This window comes from Podarcis raffonei, chromosome 12 (genome assembly GCF_027172205.1).
Source record: "Podarcis raffonei isolate rPodRaf1 chromosome 12, rPodRaf1.pri, whole genome shotgun sequence".
NCBI classification, from domain to species: Eukaryota; Metazoa; Chordata; class Lepidosauria; order Squamata; family Lacertidae; genus Podarcis; species Podarcis raffonei.
In genome coordinates, this window is record NC_070613.1 from 56201771 (window position 1) to 56219745 (window position 17975).

General features: G+C 40.7%; 1 protein-coding gene across 2 annotated transcripts in view; it reads left to right on the forward strand.

Annotated features, from left to right (window-relative positions):
- The window catches only part of POU6F2 (POU class 6 homeobox 2), a 229223-nt gene that overhangs the window by 206700 nt on the left and 4548 nt on the right, over positions 1-17975 (forward strand). For both annotated transcript variants that reach the window (XM_053359613.1, XM_053359614.1), the window contains exons 6-8: positions 8230-8436; positions 10630-10798; positions 13868-14036. In XM_053359613.1, coding sequence (XP_053215588.1) covers positions 8230-8436; positions 10630-10798; positions 13868-14036 — 545 coding nt within the window. The remainder of the gene's footprint in view (positions 1-8229; positions 8437-10629; positions 10799-13867; positions 14037-17975) is intronic.

A 17975-nucleotide genomic window follows, 5' to 3' on the forward strand; every position in this document is an offset into this window, starting at 1 on the left:
CTAAATACAGATAATGGTGGCAGATCCATACCTTCAAGCATCAGCATTTTGTGCTCACATCACCGATTATCTTTTCTTCTGCAGCCCACCCAACTCCCCAGGCCTCACTTCCATTACTGGTGCTCTGATAGAGGAGAAAGCCTGTGGGAGATGGGCTGCAGGAGTAACTGTGACAGATTTGGGAGATGCAACCATTCCTCTGCACATCTCTCTCCAACATGCACTCCATCCTAGGTTGTGCTGGCAGGGAGTCCATTTAGTTGCTTCTTTAATTTTTCCTTTTAATAAATTTTAATCTGTTTCATTATTTGTTTCCTTTTCTTATTTGTTTTCACCAACAATTCAGAATTTCAGAATTCCCTATCATTTTAGTTTGTCTTTTAATTTCAGACTTTGGTGCTTTTCATCTGAGTGTTGTAACATTTTGAGGCTACCAAGCTCCCCCAGGGCATCAGACTTCCAAAAATCCATACGGATTGGCTCCCATTTTATAAGAAATTTTAAAAGATGCACAGCTGAGATAACCTTTCAAATGATTCCATTGGGAGATCCAGCTGCATTTCTTCTGCTTGTAACTTCTGGATTTACATCCCTTTCTGCCTGAAAAGCCCAGGCATTCTCCTTAGGATCAGATCTGCCACATTTCTGAAAAATAGGACAAATGCATCCCGACAGAAACTAATGGAAAATTAATCAACCCCCAACAAAGAATCACTATTGTATTTTTATTCTAAAATTCATTTTTAAAAAAGCAACTCATATTTTATAACTAAAATGAATAGAACAAATAGAGCTAATTCATTTCATTTGTAAAAATAATTATTATTATTTAAACAAATGCACCTCAGTACCCCATCCCTCCCACTCCTCTAGTAGTGTGATTGGAGCAGGGCCTCATCTGAAGACATGGGTCTGCCAAATGATACTTTACATCATGCATATGGTAGCCATTTGCCTACGTGATTCCCAACAGGCAAACACATGTCAAAGCTTGCTTTTCATACATGCAGCCCCTTGTAGATTGGAGCAAATACTATCAAAATACATGCTCACCCTGTAGCTCCTCTCTTTTTTCACCATTCCACAAAAAGCTCATATGCTCCCAGTTCCTTTCATCTGTATGTTTTGTGTAGCAGATTTGGGAAAGAGGACAGAATGCCTCTCCATTTTAAAAACAGATCTCTCAAAAAAGTAATTTCATATCCAGGCACAATATCCAAATAAACATTCATTTTAATGTTTGATGCATCAAATACTCTGACATTGCCAGCTCTCAAAATAAATGGTTTGTTTTAGAGGTTGGATGTGTCATATTAGCATCCACCCAGGAGATAAGAAAAGAGAAATAGATCAGAGAGTGATCAGGACATCAGGGAGACAGTTTAGAGAGAGATGAGAGAGGCCAGTTACCAGGGAAAATGTAAAGATAAAAAATATAGATAGATGAAAAAGGCAAGGAAAAATGTATAAATAGGTCATTGCAGCCCAACTGGAAAAGGAGTTTAATTTTAACTTGTTAGTCGTAGTCTGTAGAGGCCTGGTCCTCTCTCCCAAGGATATATTTATTAAGCCATGACATGACTTATTCAGGAGGATGGATGGATGGACAGACAGATAGACTCAAAGTGATAGGGAAACTGTAAAAGTGAATTCACATATTGTGGCACTGAGGGTTTGTACTGGGAGAGCACAGCCTCTTGGCAGAGGGAATTAGTCTTATTGATTGGTTAGTTCCCATTATAGCACCATATTAAACTTTTCTTCCTTGCTGTCACTTCAATGTTTCCTCTTTTGCCCCGCTCGCCAATTCACAGGGCACAGTTTTCAGGTTCAGGAATCATTGCCATGATGTCTATATGAGCACTGAGGACATAATCAAGCCTGTCCAACGTTGCGCTGGGCGCAGGGTGTTTTCTGCAGCCAGGCTAGTTTTGTGCTTGGCAGACTTCCAATTTTCCTCCTGGGATATATTTCCCTTCAGAGAAGAGGGCAGGAAAGGATTTCTAACACACACAAAACTTCAAAAGTTATTTTTCTATATAGACAAATGGAGACTTAGCAGGGTCATGGCACCCCAAATACCAAGGAATTAAAAATTGATCAACTAAAGGGGAAGCAAACATTGTCAGGTTCTTTGAAGTTAATAGAGTGGATCTCATTAAACACCAGAAGAAAATGTTATCCTTAAGGTTATTTCATTTTTATTTTATGGTGTTAAGTGTCAGTTGACACATTACAGGGTTGAAGTCTGAGAAAAATAGTTGGCTTTTCCGTGAAACGATACACCTTCATACAGAATCCTTAAGAGCAATGTGAGGGGTTCACATGGAATTACCTGGCAGCCCCAATTAGCTTTTCATTAATAAGCTTTATGCCTTTCATAATCTCAGCCACAATTTTCCCCCGGAACCTCTCTTTTTAGTCTTTGCAAATATATGTCAAATTTATTTGGCTCTCAGGACCATAAGGGTGTTAAGCACCCTTCATATAAATGGAAATAGTGCTTCACTTCCACTGGATCGCACTCATTATGCTGCCTGCCATGCAAAAGTGCACTTTGTTCCTCGGCTTTTTTATAATTTGGGTAAATATGCAGTCAAGGTGACATAAAGGGAGATAGAAGATTACCATTTTCAATAGATTTGCTATCCCTGTTATCTCATACACATCCAAACTGAGCCTGAATCTTCACAGAAATGGTGCCTGGTTTTGTTTTTTTCTTCTCCGCCTGATGATCATCTGAAGGGAGCAGCAGAAAAAGAATGGAAGAGCATGAGTTATTTTTAAAGAATGCATCAAGCTCCCATTGCACCTTCTGTATATATATAAGAAAATGCCATGATGGTCACGGATAAAAGATTGTTCACCTATGAAAAGGGTGACACAGTTTTTCATTGCCAAAGCTCATTAGCATCATTGTAATGAGTTATGGTCTTTGTTGTGAGAGATGAGAAATCCTGTAGTCTCGCCCTAAAGAACATTAAAGAAACATTACTGGCAGGAAATTGGAAAAGTAATATATGTTAGATGGAATATGACAACTTTTTCTGATAGACCAGACAGATAAATGTCACCTACAAGTTTCAAAATACATTTAATTTTGCCATCACAATAGACAATATCTTCATAAAATATATATGAATCAGCTTTTAATCATAATACTTGACTGTGATAAACAAATGCATATTTGATTAATTTTTTTAAGCTATCTGTACCCACGCAGGCATGACTCTTTGCTACTTTCAGTTCTTTAAACTATTGTGGCTGATTTGAGGATCTTAGCCTAGCAAACTTTAAGGAGTCTGAAGTTGGTTGAACCCTCTCAGTAAAAACATGGATATCTATTTGTGTCCTTTTTTCCAGTATGGTCTTTAACACCACTTAGCTAACATTGATCTATGTGACTACTTGCGTTCACAAAATCAGAGTATATACGGAACAATTTATATCACTTTTTCTATCACAAGGAGATAAGCTAGGTTCAATCAAGCTTTGATAACAACACATTATATAGAGTTACTATTAGGTTTGCACATATGGGGAAACACAGTGAGCTGCTTTACACATAGTCCTAAAAAGGGCTTGCCATATCTCCTCTTTCTCCAGGACATGTCCTCTTTTTCATGAGTAGAGTCGTCATAGCAATCCATAGTTAAAAGTAGAAGTCGGCAAATGTGTCTTCTTTTTTGCTCTTCAAAATATGGCAACCCTACTTAGTGCACTTTTCTGCCTTCTGTATTTCTCAATACTACTCTGATGAGGCTTTTTTTAATGTTTTTCTATTTTTATGTATTTCTTTTCTATTCCATAAAGATAGCAGCCACAACATCTTGCCACTCATGTTGTCTTTTTATTTGTAACTATGCATTTCTGGCTGGCTGTATTAATTCAAAATTATTCCTAGATTCTTTTTTAAAAAACTCTTTTGGAGGCAGAAGCCATTTTGTGTTAGCCTGTGCTCCTGGTAGCAGCCATTTTGTGACTGGTGCAATTGACACCTTCTCAAAATTCCACATGTGCCCCAGACCCAAAAAGTCGGCAGCCACCATTGTAGTGAATCTCTTGGCTTGCCATACCAGGAAGTGCCCGAATCAGCATTAAGCAATAAGCCTCTTGATTTTAAGGTTCTTGTTGGTTATGCAGCCTTTGTGTCGTCTCCTCTTTGTGATACTTTTTAGTTCTCTTTGTCTTATTCCCATATTGCCTTCATGTTTCACATCTTTACACTTCCATATTGTGTTTTTTGAATAACTTAAGCGTAAAGGTAAGGACCTAGACTCAAGAATTCATGACGAAATGAGTTTAGGGAATAACAAGATATAAAATTGAGCCTCTACTCTGAGCTATGCCTGAATAATTGAAAGAACAAATAAGAGCCCAAAGGCAACTTTACTATTAATAAAACATTTCATTCCTTTATACATCCAAAACTTTCAGGCAAACTAGCAGAAGTTAATGAAATTATAAAGACAGAAAGCATGATTCAGCAATTTCCCTGTAGATGTTGGGGTCTGAATGCAAGACCATTGCTCCCCATTCATATCAGTGGAGGAAACTCCTCCATGAAAATCATGGGATGTAAGCATAGCACAGGTCCTTTCAGAGATTTGAAAGATGAAAGCCATACCTATGCAGGAGTTTCTTTTTTAAAAAAAAATATTCAAAGTTATAACAAGACATATTATCCAAAAACATATCCTTATTTCCCCCCCCCCCATTTTTCCTCCCTCCCCCTCCCACCCAAAACTCACCCCCTGACTTCCCTCAGTTCCAGTCTTTGGTTTCTCTAATATTGCTATTTTCTGCATGTTACAAAGTTGTATGGATTCTCAAACTGTTTAGCTGATTATTATCAGTAAAAAAATTGTGAATGTTTATTCAAAACCTGCCAAGGAGTCCAATTTGCTTTGTTGCGTCTTCAGATACTTTGTGAAAGGTTCCCATTTATCCTTAAAGTCACAGTTATCCTTGTCCCATAGCTTATATGTCAATTTTGCCAGTTCTGCATAGTCCATCAATTTTTCTTGCCATGATTCTTTAGTTGGGGTTTCTTCAGTCTTCCATCCTTGTGCTACCAGAACTCTCGCGGCCGTTGTCACATACATGAAGATGTTTTTCAACTTTTTTGGCAGGTCTTTCCCTACAATCCCCAACAAAAATGCCTCGGGTTTTTTAACAAATGTTAAATGGAACATTTTCTTCAATTCATTGTATATCATTTCCCAAATTTTTTTAATTACCTTACAATCCCACCACATATGATAAAATGTTCCCTCCTTTTCCTTACACTTCCAACATATATTTGAACTAGTTTTGTACATTTTCCCTAACTGCACTGGTGTTGTATACCATCTGTACATCATCTTCATGTAATTCTCCTTCAATAGGGAACAATCTGTAAATTTTTTACCTCTGCAGAAGTTTCATTTCTGCACTGTCCACTAGAAGGATTGTAATCATGCTGCTACTGGGGTACAAGGTTTAAAGCTGAACTGCATACTTGCACAACATAAATCTGCTTATGAAACAAGAATTTCAGTTTCTTTTCTTCCTCCTCATGCCCCACCCCAAATCTGCTCCAGAGAGTGTCCTAACCTTCAGGAGTTGATTTGTGGGGCTGAGACAAAAGAGAAGCCACATTGAGTGACCCAGATGCCCACTTGTGCATCTTACCTATAGTTCACAACTTCATGAACCAGGTGGGCAATGACAAACTTCCTCTACCCACAAAGCTGCTCTAGGCTGAGCTCCCTGGTTTATTTTAATCTGTATAGTAGGCATAGGCAGACTCGGCACTCCAGATGTTTTGGGACTACAACTCCCATCATCCCTAGCTAACAGGACCAGTGGTCGGGGTGATGGGAACTGTAGTCTCAAAACATCTGGAAGGCCGAGTTTGCCTATGCCTGCTGTATAGGGTTGCTGGGGAACTTCCGAACATGTTTGAATGTGTGACTAGCCCCTTAGAGTGCTACATACTGTAAATGAAGCATTAGCATCTACAGTCATACCTCGGGTTAAATATGCTTCAGGTTGAACGTTTTCAGGTTACGCTCCATGGCGACCCGGAGGTAACGGAATGCGTTACTTCCGGGTTTCGCCGCATGCGCAGACGCTCAAAATGATGTCACGTGCATGCACAGAAGCGGCGAATCAAGGCCCGCAGACATGCAGACGTGGGTTGCGCTCGCTTCAGGATGCGAACAGGGCTCCGGAACGGATCCCATTTGCATCCAGAGGTACCACTGTATTCCATTTATTTGATGGAGCATTTTGAGGAAGGAAAGGAAATTGTAAGAGTCTGTCATTTCTAAAATATTCCCACTGCATGTATGTTTGGGGGGTACAACCTTCCAGTGTCCCTGCACACGTTCAAATAGCATAATTCATTCATTGCAAAACCACAAACAGGCCGTCCTCCTGCTTCTGACCTTACAAACTGTTCACTTCAGCAATGTCATTCTCAAAATGCCTGACTGCAATCCCAGAAATGCATTTTAAACGGGGATGCAAACATTTCTATTACTGATAAAACTAGCACAGCAATTTTTTGCCTTGTGGGGGGACTGGAGCCTTGCTGGCTGAAGTTACAGGCCCAGAAGTGACACTTCAAGGCCATGTCCTTTGCGACATGTGAATCAAATGTTTTTATTTATTTATTTATTTCACAAGGCTTCTGCTGACAGCGTTAAAAAGAAAGATAATTCTTTTCATTTGGTAACATTTGTTGAAGTAAAGATAGAATCCCCACACTAGGCTGACCACAATCTTTCCTTGTTATAGACAATTGATAATTTCAACTCTGCATCAACAGAGCTGTTTAAAGGCAGAGCGTACAAAACATCCCTGAGGTCTTGTTTATTTCTTCCCAAGACCCCATTCCCACCCACAACCTCCGGATAAAGCTCAGCATATGCTAGACAAGAATATGTCATCATGTTGGATTGCTACTTGCCACTCACTCATATTTTTTAAAAAATGTTGTTGTGTAGGAGCTTCCATAAAAGTATTTTGGCATTACATGGTTCATGTCAGAGCCATACATTTTGTCAGATGCTTACCTTGTGTACTAACTGCCGTGGATAATATTAAAAGTAGGTTTGGGAGCAATTTTGTGTGCTTAAGTACGATTTGGCTTGAATTTAGTCAGGTGGTGGCCTAAATGGCTTCTTATAATTCTCGAATCTTAAAAATCCTATATATTACAAATATCAATATAATTTGATACGAGTATAGAGTAGGTCACATATTAGCACGCTGCCCTTTACAACAAGGACTTTAACCAAATCATCTTACAGTCCACTTGCTTAAAAGTGGCCAAAGATTCCCCCATAGTTTTTCAAATTTTTTATCAGGGCATAGTTGCCTTTGACTGGACTTAACCATCCAGGGGTCCTTTACATTTTATCTTTATTCACTGGAACCACTGCCAAACATGTTCTAATTGTTTGCTTAAAACACATCCAGCACTTATCCCTTGATAAGTCCTAAATTGACTTGCAATTCAGCAGTGCAGGGGAATATCAGTAATGGTGGGCAAACTTGTATATGTAGCCCAAGGCTCCACAGAACCCAGCTTGAAAATGGCTGAAGATTTCTATCTGATACCATTTGGCAAACATGGCCACAACTTCAAATACTGATTGTACACCATCCAGTTTCTAAACCAGTCAAAATGTGTGTATTTTGGGCCAGAGTTCATTGCTCATATACATACTATGATTGTGTTGTTGTTTAGTCGTTTAGTCGTGTCTGACTCTTTGTGACCCCATGGACCAGAGCACGTCAGGCACTCCTGTCTTCCACTGCCTCCCGCAGTTTGGTCAGACTCATGTTTGTAGCTTCGAGAACACCGTCCAACCATCTCATCCTCTGTCGTCCCCTTCTTCTTGTGCCCTCCATCTTTCCCAACATCAGGGTCTTTTCCAGGTAGTCTTCTCTTCTCATGAGGTGGCCAAAGTCTTGGAGCCTCAGCTTCACGATCTGTCCTTCCAGTGAGCACTCAGGGCTGATTTCCTTCAGAATGGAGAGGTTTGATCTTCTTGCAGTCCATGGGACTCTCAAGAGTCTCCTCCAGCACCATAATTCAAAAGCATCAATTCTTCGGCGATCAGCCTTCTTTATGGTCCAGCTCTCACTTCCATACATCACTACTGGGAAAACTATGATTGTAAACCTTAACTATTAAATGTTTGTAACCTATAGAATTTCACGTTTTCTTTCTTGTAGATCATTGGAACAATCCCACTGATGCCTAATCCAGTCTCATCTAACCAGTCAGCCGGAGGAGCTCAGGGCCTTCAAGTGCAGCCAATTACGCCACAGTTACTGACCAATGCCCAAGGGCAAATCATTGCCACAGTCATTGGGAACCAGATATTGCCAGTGATCAACACCCAGGGAATCACACTTTCGCCACTCAAACCAGGCCAACAGGTAAGTGATGAATGTAGCATTTAAATTAACTGAGAAATAGTTAAAAGATATTGATTTGCATTTTCCTCCCCACTGTCACTCTTTGGGTATGGGTGTTGGGCAAGGAGGAGGGGCAAATAAAGGCAGCCTTCAGTTTCAGCCCAAAATGGTGTCCAAGCCCTCTGTTAACTCCACAACTGCCAGTTTGTTGTCTTACGCAACAGACTTTATATTCCATATATAATCAGATGCACTTTTGGAATGTTCAGGCAGTTGTTATGGTACATTCTCCATCCTAAGAAAGAGGCTAAGGGCTGCAGAGATCAAGCCTTCAGCCACTCAACCAGCAAGGAAATTCTAAGGAGGAATATGCATTCCCTCTTTTTCCTTTTTGTTTCAGGTATCTCTGGCCCTGATTAGCTGTATCCCATCCAATACGTTTGCGTGAATAGGTACACTCTAAAGCAGAGCTTTCCAAACTTTTCATGCTGGTGACACACTTCTTGGACATGCACCATTTCACAACAAAGTAATTCAGTTTTACTAGCAAACTGGAGGTTAAACTAACACCTTTCCAGTGTTTGCACGACACACCTACACACTGCAGCCAACACACTAATGTGTCGCAACACACAGTTTGGAAAGCTCTGCTCTAAAGCATAAGGTTTTGCTGGATTGAGCAAAGTTCCACCCAGTCCAGTGTCCCAATTCTCTGTTGTTTGTGACCAGCACTTGGGTATTCAGGTGCAAAACAGCTTGAAAATCTTCATGGTTCAGATTATACTCTCATTTGGGTAGTGCCAGCCCAGAGGTGCCATCACTGATGCCTACCTTGGGCCCTCCTTTCCTACCCGGTGTGTGCCATTAGGCAACATACAAGATTACTTTATCATCCACCCACTCTCAGCTAACAGAACCTCATCCCATATGTTTGTTTTTATTTATTTTGAAGTTTTCCTGCTCTTCTCCCATTCCTGAAATCAACAGGATATTGGGGAAACGGCAGTGTAGTCAAATGGTTCCTCATTCCTGAAAGGCTTTTTCTTCACCTCTGAGGATGCTGATTCACTGTGGAGCGTGATAATGAAGCAGCTACCTTGATCTGAGTTGTGAAGGGTTTCAATAGAGTTTGGAAAACACAGCAGGAGCTACAAATTCTCTTCACATAAGCACACTCACCCACTCAGATTGACACACTACAGCACCCCCGTTTCACTAGTTAACACAGTTCTGTGTCTGAAGCATACAGAGCAAATGAAATATCCATAAACATAACCATTTTTTAGAGGACACTCAGTTACATGAATCTTGAAATGCTAAAATGATTTTGCTTTTTGACCCACAAAGACATCATCATAGTAAAAAGCTTGCAGAGTAATTTACACAGCCAAATTACATTTATTATTTAAAAACACCCACCAAGTAATCTGATTTGCCCTGCTTGAATGGATATATATCTGAATAGTTCAAAAATACATTTTCAAGTTGTTATTTTTTCAACAGCAACCAGTTAGCCACTTTGGGTTATATTAAATTAATAAAACACATATTAGATTGTCTGTGCATTTTATGTTCTATCTCATGTTATAATCCATCATCCTTTATTTGTAATACAGTCATATTTCTGGGAGAGGAGGGAATGCAAGAAGGAAGTTCGTGTCTGAATTCATTTATTGTTCCATTGATATTAGAAAGGCTAACAGTTTGCACAAATTTCTTCTTCTGCGTATATGCACTATTTAGGACACATTTCATTTGAAGTTACCCACTTTTAAGTAGCTCTTTTGATGCAGTAGGAGATATTTAAGTACAATGCTTAACGGAGAGTTAAGATCAACAGAGCTCACCTAGAAGGATTTAACTTTGGCTGATCGTGCTCTTACTTTCTAGGAGAGGTCAAGACTGTACAGTCACATATGTATCAGGAAGACTATTCTGCTGCAAACAGGTTCACTTCCAGCAGTGACTGCACTAGGACAGAAAGGGAGTTTGGTTGCAGATTGGATATATGACATGGCCTGTTTCTTATTAGTCCTCCTCTAGCCCACCACAATATCCAACTACTGGCACAAGAGTCGAAGGGGTGGGATATAAATAAATAAAGAATCTTTAATATTAAGAGCATTGTGCCAGACAGAGAACATAGTACAATGACAGCACCTTATCAATTCTTGTCTCTCTGCTGACTCTTTGTTTCTTTAATTTTGCATTTAGCTCCACCAGCCATCCCAGACGCAGGTGGGGCAAGCAGCATCCCAGTCCAATCTCCTACATTTAGCTCACAGTCAAGCATCTATGTCTCAGAGCCCCGTGCGGCAGGCTTCCTCTTCCTCTTCTTCCTCCTCCTCATCTTCAGCTTTGAGTGTTGGCCAGTTAGTCAGCAGTAAGTATAGCCTTCTTGTTATCCTTATTTCATTTTCTCCATCCCAACTTTTCTTCCTTGCTTTTGTGAAGTACCTGTAAGTACGGCCAACTGGAAAAATAAGCAAGTCATTGACTGCTGAATGGTGCAAATGCCGGTAATAAGAGTTTTAGGCCTAAGTTAGAATTTTTTTATGCAATGTGCATTACTTCTGAATGTGGCCCCACAGACTGACTCCAATGCCCAGTCCCGCTGAGTCAGTCCAGGAGGATACCATGATCAATGATATCAAAAGCTGCTGAGAGATTGAGCAGAAGTAACAGGATGGTACTCCTATTTCTCCCTGATGATAATCTTCCAGGGTGACTAAGACAGATTCAGTTCTGAAAACAGGTCTGAATTCAGATTAAAGTAGATCTAGATAATCCAGGGGCACAAACCGTGATACCTGGCTGGTGTGCGCCATTTGGCACAGTAGCTAAGAATTTGTCCATATGTGAACTAGACAATTAAAAAGTTTGTGGCACAGTAAACAGCGTAGCAGAAAACCATGCAGAGAAAGGAGGCCAAGGCAGATATATGGGGAAAGAGAGCTCGTGTTGTAATTGCGAGGAAATAAGCAAAAATGGTCTCCCTGTAGAAACTCATCCCTGCCTGTAACAGTTAGAAACAGTCATCATGTGACACTTGTGAGTCTTTGTGCTTTTACCCATATTCCTGCTAGCAGATGGAAAGGGAACAAAACCTCACAACGTGGTGGCCAAGGTAGGAATCAGCTGCACAGGGAGGCCATTCTCTGTGGCAGGCTTACTATAACATGTCCTGTACCCCACTTCTGAGTTTTAATTAGTTGGTCTGCACACAATTGAGACGCAGATTCAGTTCTGCTGCTGTAGCTAAATCAGGCCTGGCCTGTAAACGGGAGATCTATAGGGAAAGCACAAAAACCCCAGGGTCACCATGAAAAAAGCCCCCATCTATGTTCTGTAGAGTTTATTATACATGCCGCCCCAATCTGCAAGATTTCAGGGGTTCCAGGTGCCTACCCAGGGCCTGTGTTTCGTTTTGGAAATAAGGCACAGTGAAAGCTATGGTGTCTTTATGATATATGGTTTTATTTGCATATATATATATATATATATATATATATATATATATACACTTGAACCTAGATGGAGAGAGTTTAGAGCATCCATACCCCAAGAGGCTCTGGTCTCCTCCATAAGCACAGCACTGCATTCACCGCTTGTCCTAGCCAGCCCACATGGTGCTCTGTCCCTTCTTCTGCTTCCCAAATCACTTGCAAAACTGGCCACTTTTTTCCTGTTGACCCTTCCTGAACTCCTAAACCCCTTTGGTCTCTGCCCACCAACACACAGCTGGAGGAGTGTCCCTTGTCTTCCTTGCCTGGCAGTCCTCGCTCTCTCTTGATAGTTTCCTTGATGAGCCTTCACAGGTCTCTGTTTCTTAATGGCTTACACTCAGCTGGCCCTGACAGGCTGGTCTGGCTCATTAGCATAAGCTGCATCCAACAGCATTTGGCACAGTTTAATCAAACCGTGATTAATTCCAACTTTTGCTGAACCCAGGAATCATGGGTGCCTTGCACCCACAAAACTCTGGCACCTCATCACATAACAATTAGCAATGCAAATAGATGATACTTGAAATACAATTTAATCAGATGCCATAAATAATAATAATAATAATAATAATAATAATAATAATAATAATAATAATAAATTTATTATTTATACCCCGCCCATCTGGCTGAGTTTCCCCAGCCACTCTGGGCGGCTTCCAATCGAGTGTTAAAAACAATACAGCATTAATTAAAAACAATACAGCATTAAGCTGGGCAGCCTCTGCCCGTTTTCAGAATGTTCACTCCATCCTAGTCAATCTAGACTAAGAATTTGATACAAAAACTCTATGATGGGTTAGGAGAATTTGTAAGGAATTCTAGTCAGTAGAATTTTGAACATCAGCCTGATAAATAGCAATTTTCCTGCAGCAGTTCTGCAGTAAGACCCAGAATAGTTGTGAGCATAAAACGTTGGTCTGCACACTGAATTGTAGCCAAGTCTGGACCACTGATGACTTGCATTTAGAGAAATGAATTGATTCTTGTGGCAAAAATATTTCACATTGGAACATCTCAGGAATGAGGTGGTAAATGATAGAGACATTGTGCCATGGGAATGGCTTCACTATACACAGGAGTGAACAACGCTTTGAAATATTCCACTATCCCAGTCCCATGCTGTCTCCACCGGCTTCGGGAATGCTTTCATTTAGCAAGGGATCAGTTGCTGAAGAGGGGTGGGGGTGGGGGGGTAGCACCTCCAACTGTTGTGTCATTTCCCTTGATAAGTCCTAAATTGACCGCATTTCCAGCACCAAAGGAGCCTTCCTCTGCTAGATAGCTTTTATTATGTGCCCTTTCAGGGACAAAAGCTGTGTCAGTACATTGCGACGGAGGCAAAAGACCAATTTATTCTCGCAGCATTATGAGCATTATCTTCTGAGGGTCCGATGAAAAAATAAAGCAGGTGTCAGTGTTACTATTTTAAGGTTGTGCTTGCATCACCCTAACGGGCCACTGTTTGGGGTGATGCGGAACAAAAGTCTTGCAAAGGGTCCAGTGTACAAGCACTGTCTAGTTAAATGACCCAAACACCTTGAAGATAGTTTTTGTGATGCAGTTTTTTAAGACAAAATAGAACAAAATATCCATTGCCTTTTTACTAAGTTAACACATTTCCCAAAATCGGTTCTCTCTTTAGTTATTCCCCAAACCTACTAGGAACTAGTTTTACTGGATGAACTCTTTGAGAATGATTCAGGGGCTGACTGGGCAAGGCCCCCAACTGTCTCCCATACAAGCACTATGAAATATCTGGTCAGCAGGCATTGTTTTTAATGCTTTCCACCACAACTCCTTTCACCCTAAGTTGGCAACAGGGAGGCATCCAGTGCCTTTGCTCTATCTTTTAGTTTTCTTCCCAAAGCCATGCCAATAACGGAGGTTACGCTAATTCCATTTTATATGCAATGAAGAATTCAAACCCTTTTTTTGTATTTCAACAGATCCCCAGACAGCCTCCAGCGAGGTGGATGGGGTGAACCTTGAGGAAATCCGAGAATTTGCCAAAGCTTTTAAAATCCGACGCCTGTCACTTGGTCTCACCCAGACGCAAGTTGGTCAAGCTCTAAGTGCCACAGAAGGTCCAGCCTACAGCCAGTCTGCCATCTGCAGGTAACAAGATACACAGCAAATGCTCATTTCTCCAGGCCCCTCTCTCACGGCTTATTATTGCTTCTTCTGCCGCCTTTATTGCTTTAATCACATGTCCATGGAAAAGAGCTCCTTTGTACGGAAGACGTAGAGAGAGGACTGGATGCTCTTGTGATGGAGTAGATATATTTCAGCACGCGTCCTTAAAATAACTTTCATCTCCTTCCCCCCACCCTTTACTTTTGTAACAAGTAGGAAACAATAAATATGTTCCTGGCCTTGAGACATAATTCAGTAGTGGAACGGGAGACCCTGCTGCTGCTGCCGCTACTGCATAACCACCAGCTGACCCTCTTCAAACTGTGCCATTTTCTACAGATGGGGTTACTGAACAAATATTTCATGGATGCTTCCCTGCCAGGTTTAAGCCTGTAGTACCATAGCTCGCACTTCACATCTAAGATGTTAATGATGATTTTCCCGAATGATACAGAAGAGAGTGCAGGGAATCCATATAAAGCCATAATGGCTTTTTTCAGACTTTCTGGGATTAATCATATATCACTCTCCAGTGTCTCAAAAAAGCAGGGATTCAAGTCGGGGAAAGAATAATGCCCGGAGAGTGACAAAATAATGAAACCAAAAGCAGTCTTGACAGAGTTAAAGGTCTTCAGAGCAAAGTCCCTATGTCTTCATGTGTGTGTGTTACACTAATCCCATGTTTATGCATGAGGTAACAAACACACTTAGGTAACAGCTTTTTTCTCTTGGGCAATGCCTCGTAGTCCTCCTCCATCAGTGAAAGCCAAGAAACCAACTCTAAGCTCATTTAAGTGGATTTTGTTCTTGGTGATCCATGAAATGCTCTGTCTTTTTATCTGCTCTTTATACTTTTAATGTATTCCCCATAGAACGGAAATGTACTTTTCCTGCAGTTTAAGACTAAGGTTATAAATAACATCAGTATGGGGTAGTGAGCTTGCAGCTCACATTTTGCTCAATGATTTTCCATAAAACCCATTGATTGTTGTTAAATACAAAAAGCTCCATAGGATCCTCTCACTTCTATGGTGTCCCCTACTGTTTTTTCTTATAAGATACCTCCCTGTAGAAAATAACCTTTATTCAGTCTATACAAGGATACCACTGCTGGGAAATTTGTTTCAAGACTTGTATATCGTTATTCCAAACATCACATACTGTAGCACCAACACGAACAAGGCACACAATTGTTATGAAAATGGCTCTTCTCCCCACTCCCTGTTATTTAACTTTAATTTTATTTCATCTCAGTGGTCAATTGGTAGAAGAAACCTAAACAAAAAGAGGGTTGTTGTTGCTTTTAAGGCAACTGCTATTTTATATTTTTGCATTGCACTGTGACATGGTAGTATAAATCCACCCAGATGGATTTGCATGTGCTGGTTTAATCATCCCAGTTTTTTGTTTCGTCTAATGCACAGCTGCTAACTACATGGGATGCTTCGCATATCCCTTTGAAGTCCATGGCAAATCCCTTGGAAGATTTCAATGATGCTGGATTTCAACACAGATTTGATGCTTGGAATTATAATATATGAAATTCCTTGAACAAAAAATATGACTGGATTTAATTCCATGTTTAAGAGACCTGCAGTCGCATATTGTTGCAGATATGTAGAGGAAATGACCAAAATGTATTTTTTTTTTTTAACCTACAGATAGCTTACATGGCTAAATAAAACATTGCAGTGCTTTACCATGCCACAAAATTGGCAAAAGCTTAGTAACATGGTAGCTACTGCCTGATAAATTTTGTACTATATATGCAAAAAAAAGTAAATGGACAAAATTATGCCAGGATCGATCCCATAATTAAGCAATCACCAACAGCTGTCCAGGCCAGCCCTTTACAGGGGCCAGCAATTTTTCAGCAGGAACAGATAGAGAATTTTTCTCCCCACCTACAGTACACGAGATACTGCCACTTAGGCAACAGGAAGAAAGATGACAAACTTGATGGAAAATGGGTCAAGCAAAGGACAGCATTATGATGGGTTGTGCAAAGAGTCCAGTAGGCTTCAGGTCAGGGGTTAGGCACAGATAGATATTATGAGCATGGGAGCATGGCAGAGAGCAACTGTTTGACAATCTTGGTGAACATGGAGGTAGAGGATCATCAATTCATGGCCTATGTAGGATGGATGATGATGGAATTCTCAGTCTCGTGAGCATCGTAATCTAACTGGGAAATGGGAACGATATTCCAATAATTTGTCCAGGTAGTTGAAATATTTAAGGCCACTGGTGGCTTTGGCATTGCGATTCAGTTTAACTGATATATATTATATATTCCACTCCTTTTGTACTGAACACAACGTTATCCAGAAACTTTTTCCCATCAACAATGGCTGATGAATTACTCAACTTTGTCCAAGTTCAAATTTGCTATGTATACAGGGGGACAATGCAAATCACTAGAGTTTTCTATTAAATGCTAATGTAACAGTGCTAAATAGCTGAATAGGCAGGACAATTCTCAGACCTACCTCAAGAAAACGGGAGAGAAATCCGTAGACATACATTTCTTGAACAAACCCAGAGTTCCTTGGGTCTTGAGCTGTGATTCACAATTTAGTTACCCCACAGTTGCTCCCAGGACCTCAGGGTGCGTACATAGAGTCATCTCATTTTGTCTTAGCAGCAGCCTTGTAAGTTTGGTTTAGGAGGTGGTGGCTCGCCCAATGCTAGCCTGCTGACTGCAGGAATTTCAATCCAGTCAACCCCAACATGTTAGCCAATCTAGGAACCACTTCCTTTAGTAAAAAAAAATTTTTTAAAAAAAAAAATGTGTTAAGATCCCTTCGACTGCAATGGGATTTCAAAGGACTTGTTCATCCAGCTCTTGTAATTAACATTTAAGTGAAATGGTTTCCATGTACTGTTCAACATGAACATGTATATGCCCATCGCAAGCATGTACATCAGGGATGGGGAACCTGTGTCTCCTCCAGAGCTGTCCAGTTTGCGCCCCCTAGGCATGGACAAATTAGCTCTTCCTTCTGCCTCTCCTCCAACCCCCACCCACCCATTCACTTCACCCTCTATTTAAAACCATTTCTTATGAGGCAATAATCAACATTTATATTTATGGACATATTTTTAGCCTTTTTGCAGCCTCTAGTCGTCTGCGCCCCTGGTGGGGGCCCACCTCACCAACCTCTAGCTACGGCCCTGGTCTCCTCCAGATGTTAAAGGGTTCCAACTCCCATCAGCCCCAGCCAGAATGGCCAATACTCAGGGATGATGGGACTTGTAGTCCAGCAGTATTTGGAGGGCCAGAAGTCAACCACACCAAGTCCGTTATAAATGGAGCACATTCTTTCAAGGGCAATGGCACTTCTGCAAAAGTATTACATTCTGAGACCTATATTGGGAATATTAATTCGACACTGCAAAATGAATGAATGTAATTTATAAAACTACAAAAAGAGTCATTTGTTAAGTCAACCGGTGATGCAGGACTTGAACTGGTCATGCTTTACAAAGACTAAAGTCCTCAGTATAGTTTTCTTCTTCCTGATGGCGTGGAAGATTTGTAAAATCTGGTCTAGCAAAGGACTTTTGATGGCAAAATGATACATAGAGGACCTCATTTACAGGAAATGATATCATTCGGCACAGTGTGCAGACATCCCACAATAAACCCAGCTTGAGACCACAGTATATTAGTCCACTATTATGCTGGGTTTCATCTGGAAGGCAGGAGTTTCTTTTAGTGCAACTACTTGTGGGGGTATTGAAGGTAATTACAATGTGTCCAGCTGTTAGAACTGAAGACAGCAACAGCTTTGGGAATTCTTTTCCTACCCAGAGAAGGGACACGGTGTTAACTTGCATACAGTGAAAATTGCTTAAAAATGAAAAGGAAAAGGAAACCTGAAATTCAGAGGCTAACAGGCACTTTGTGAAATTAAAACA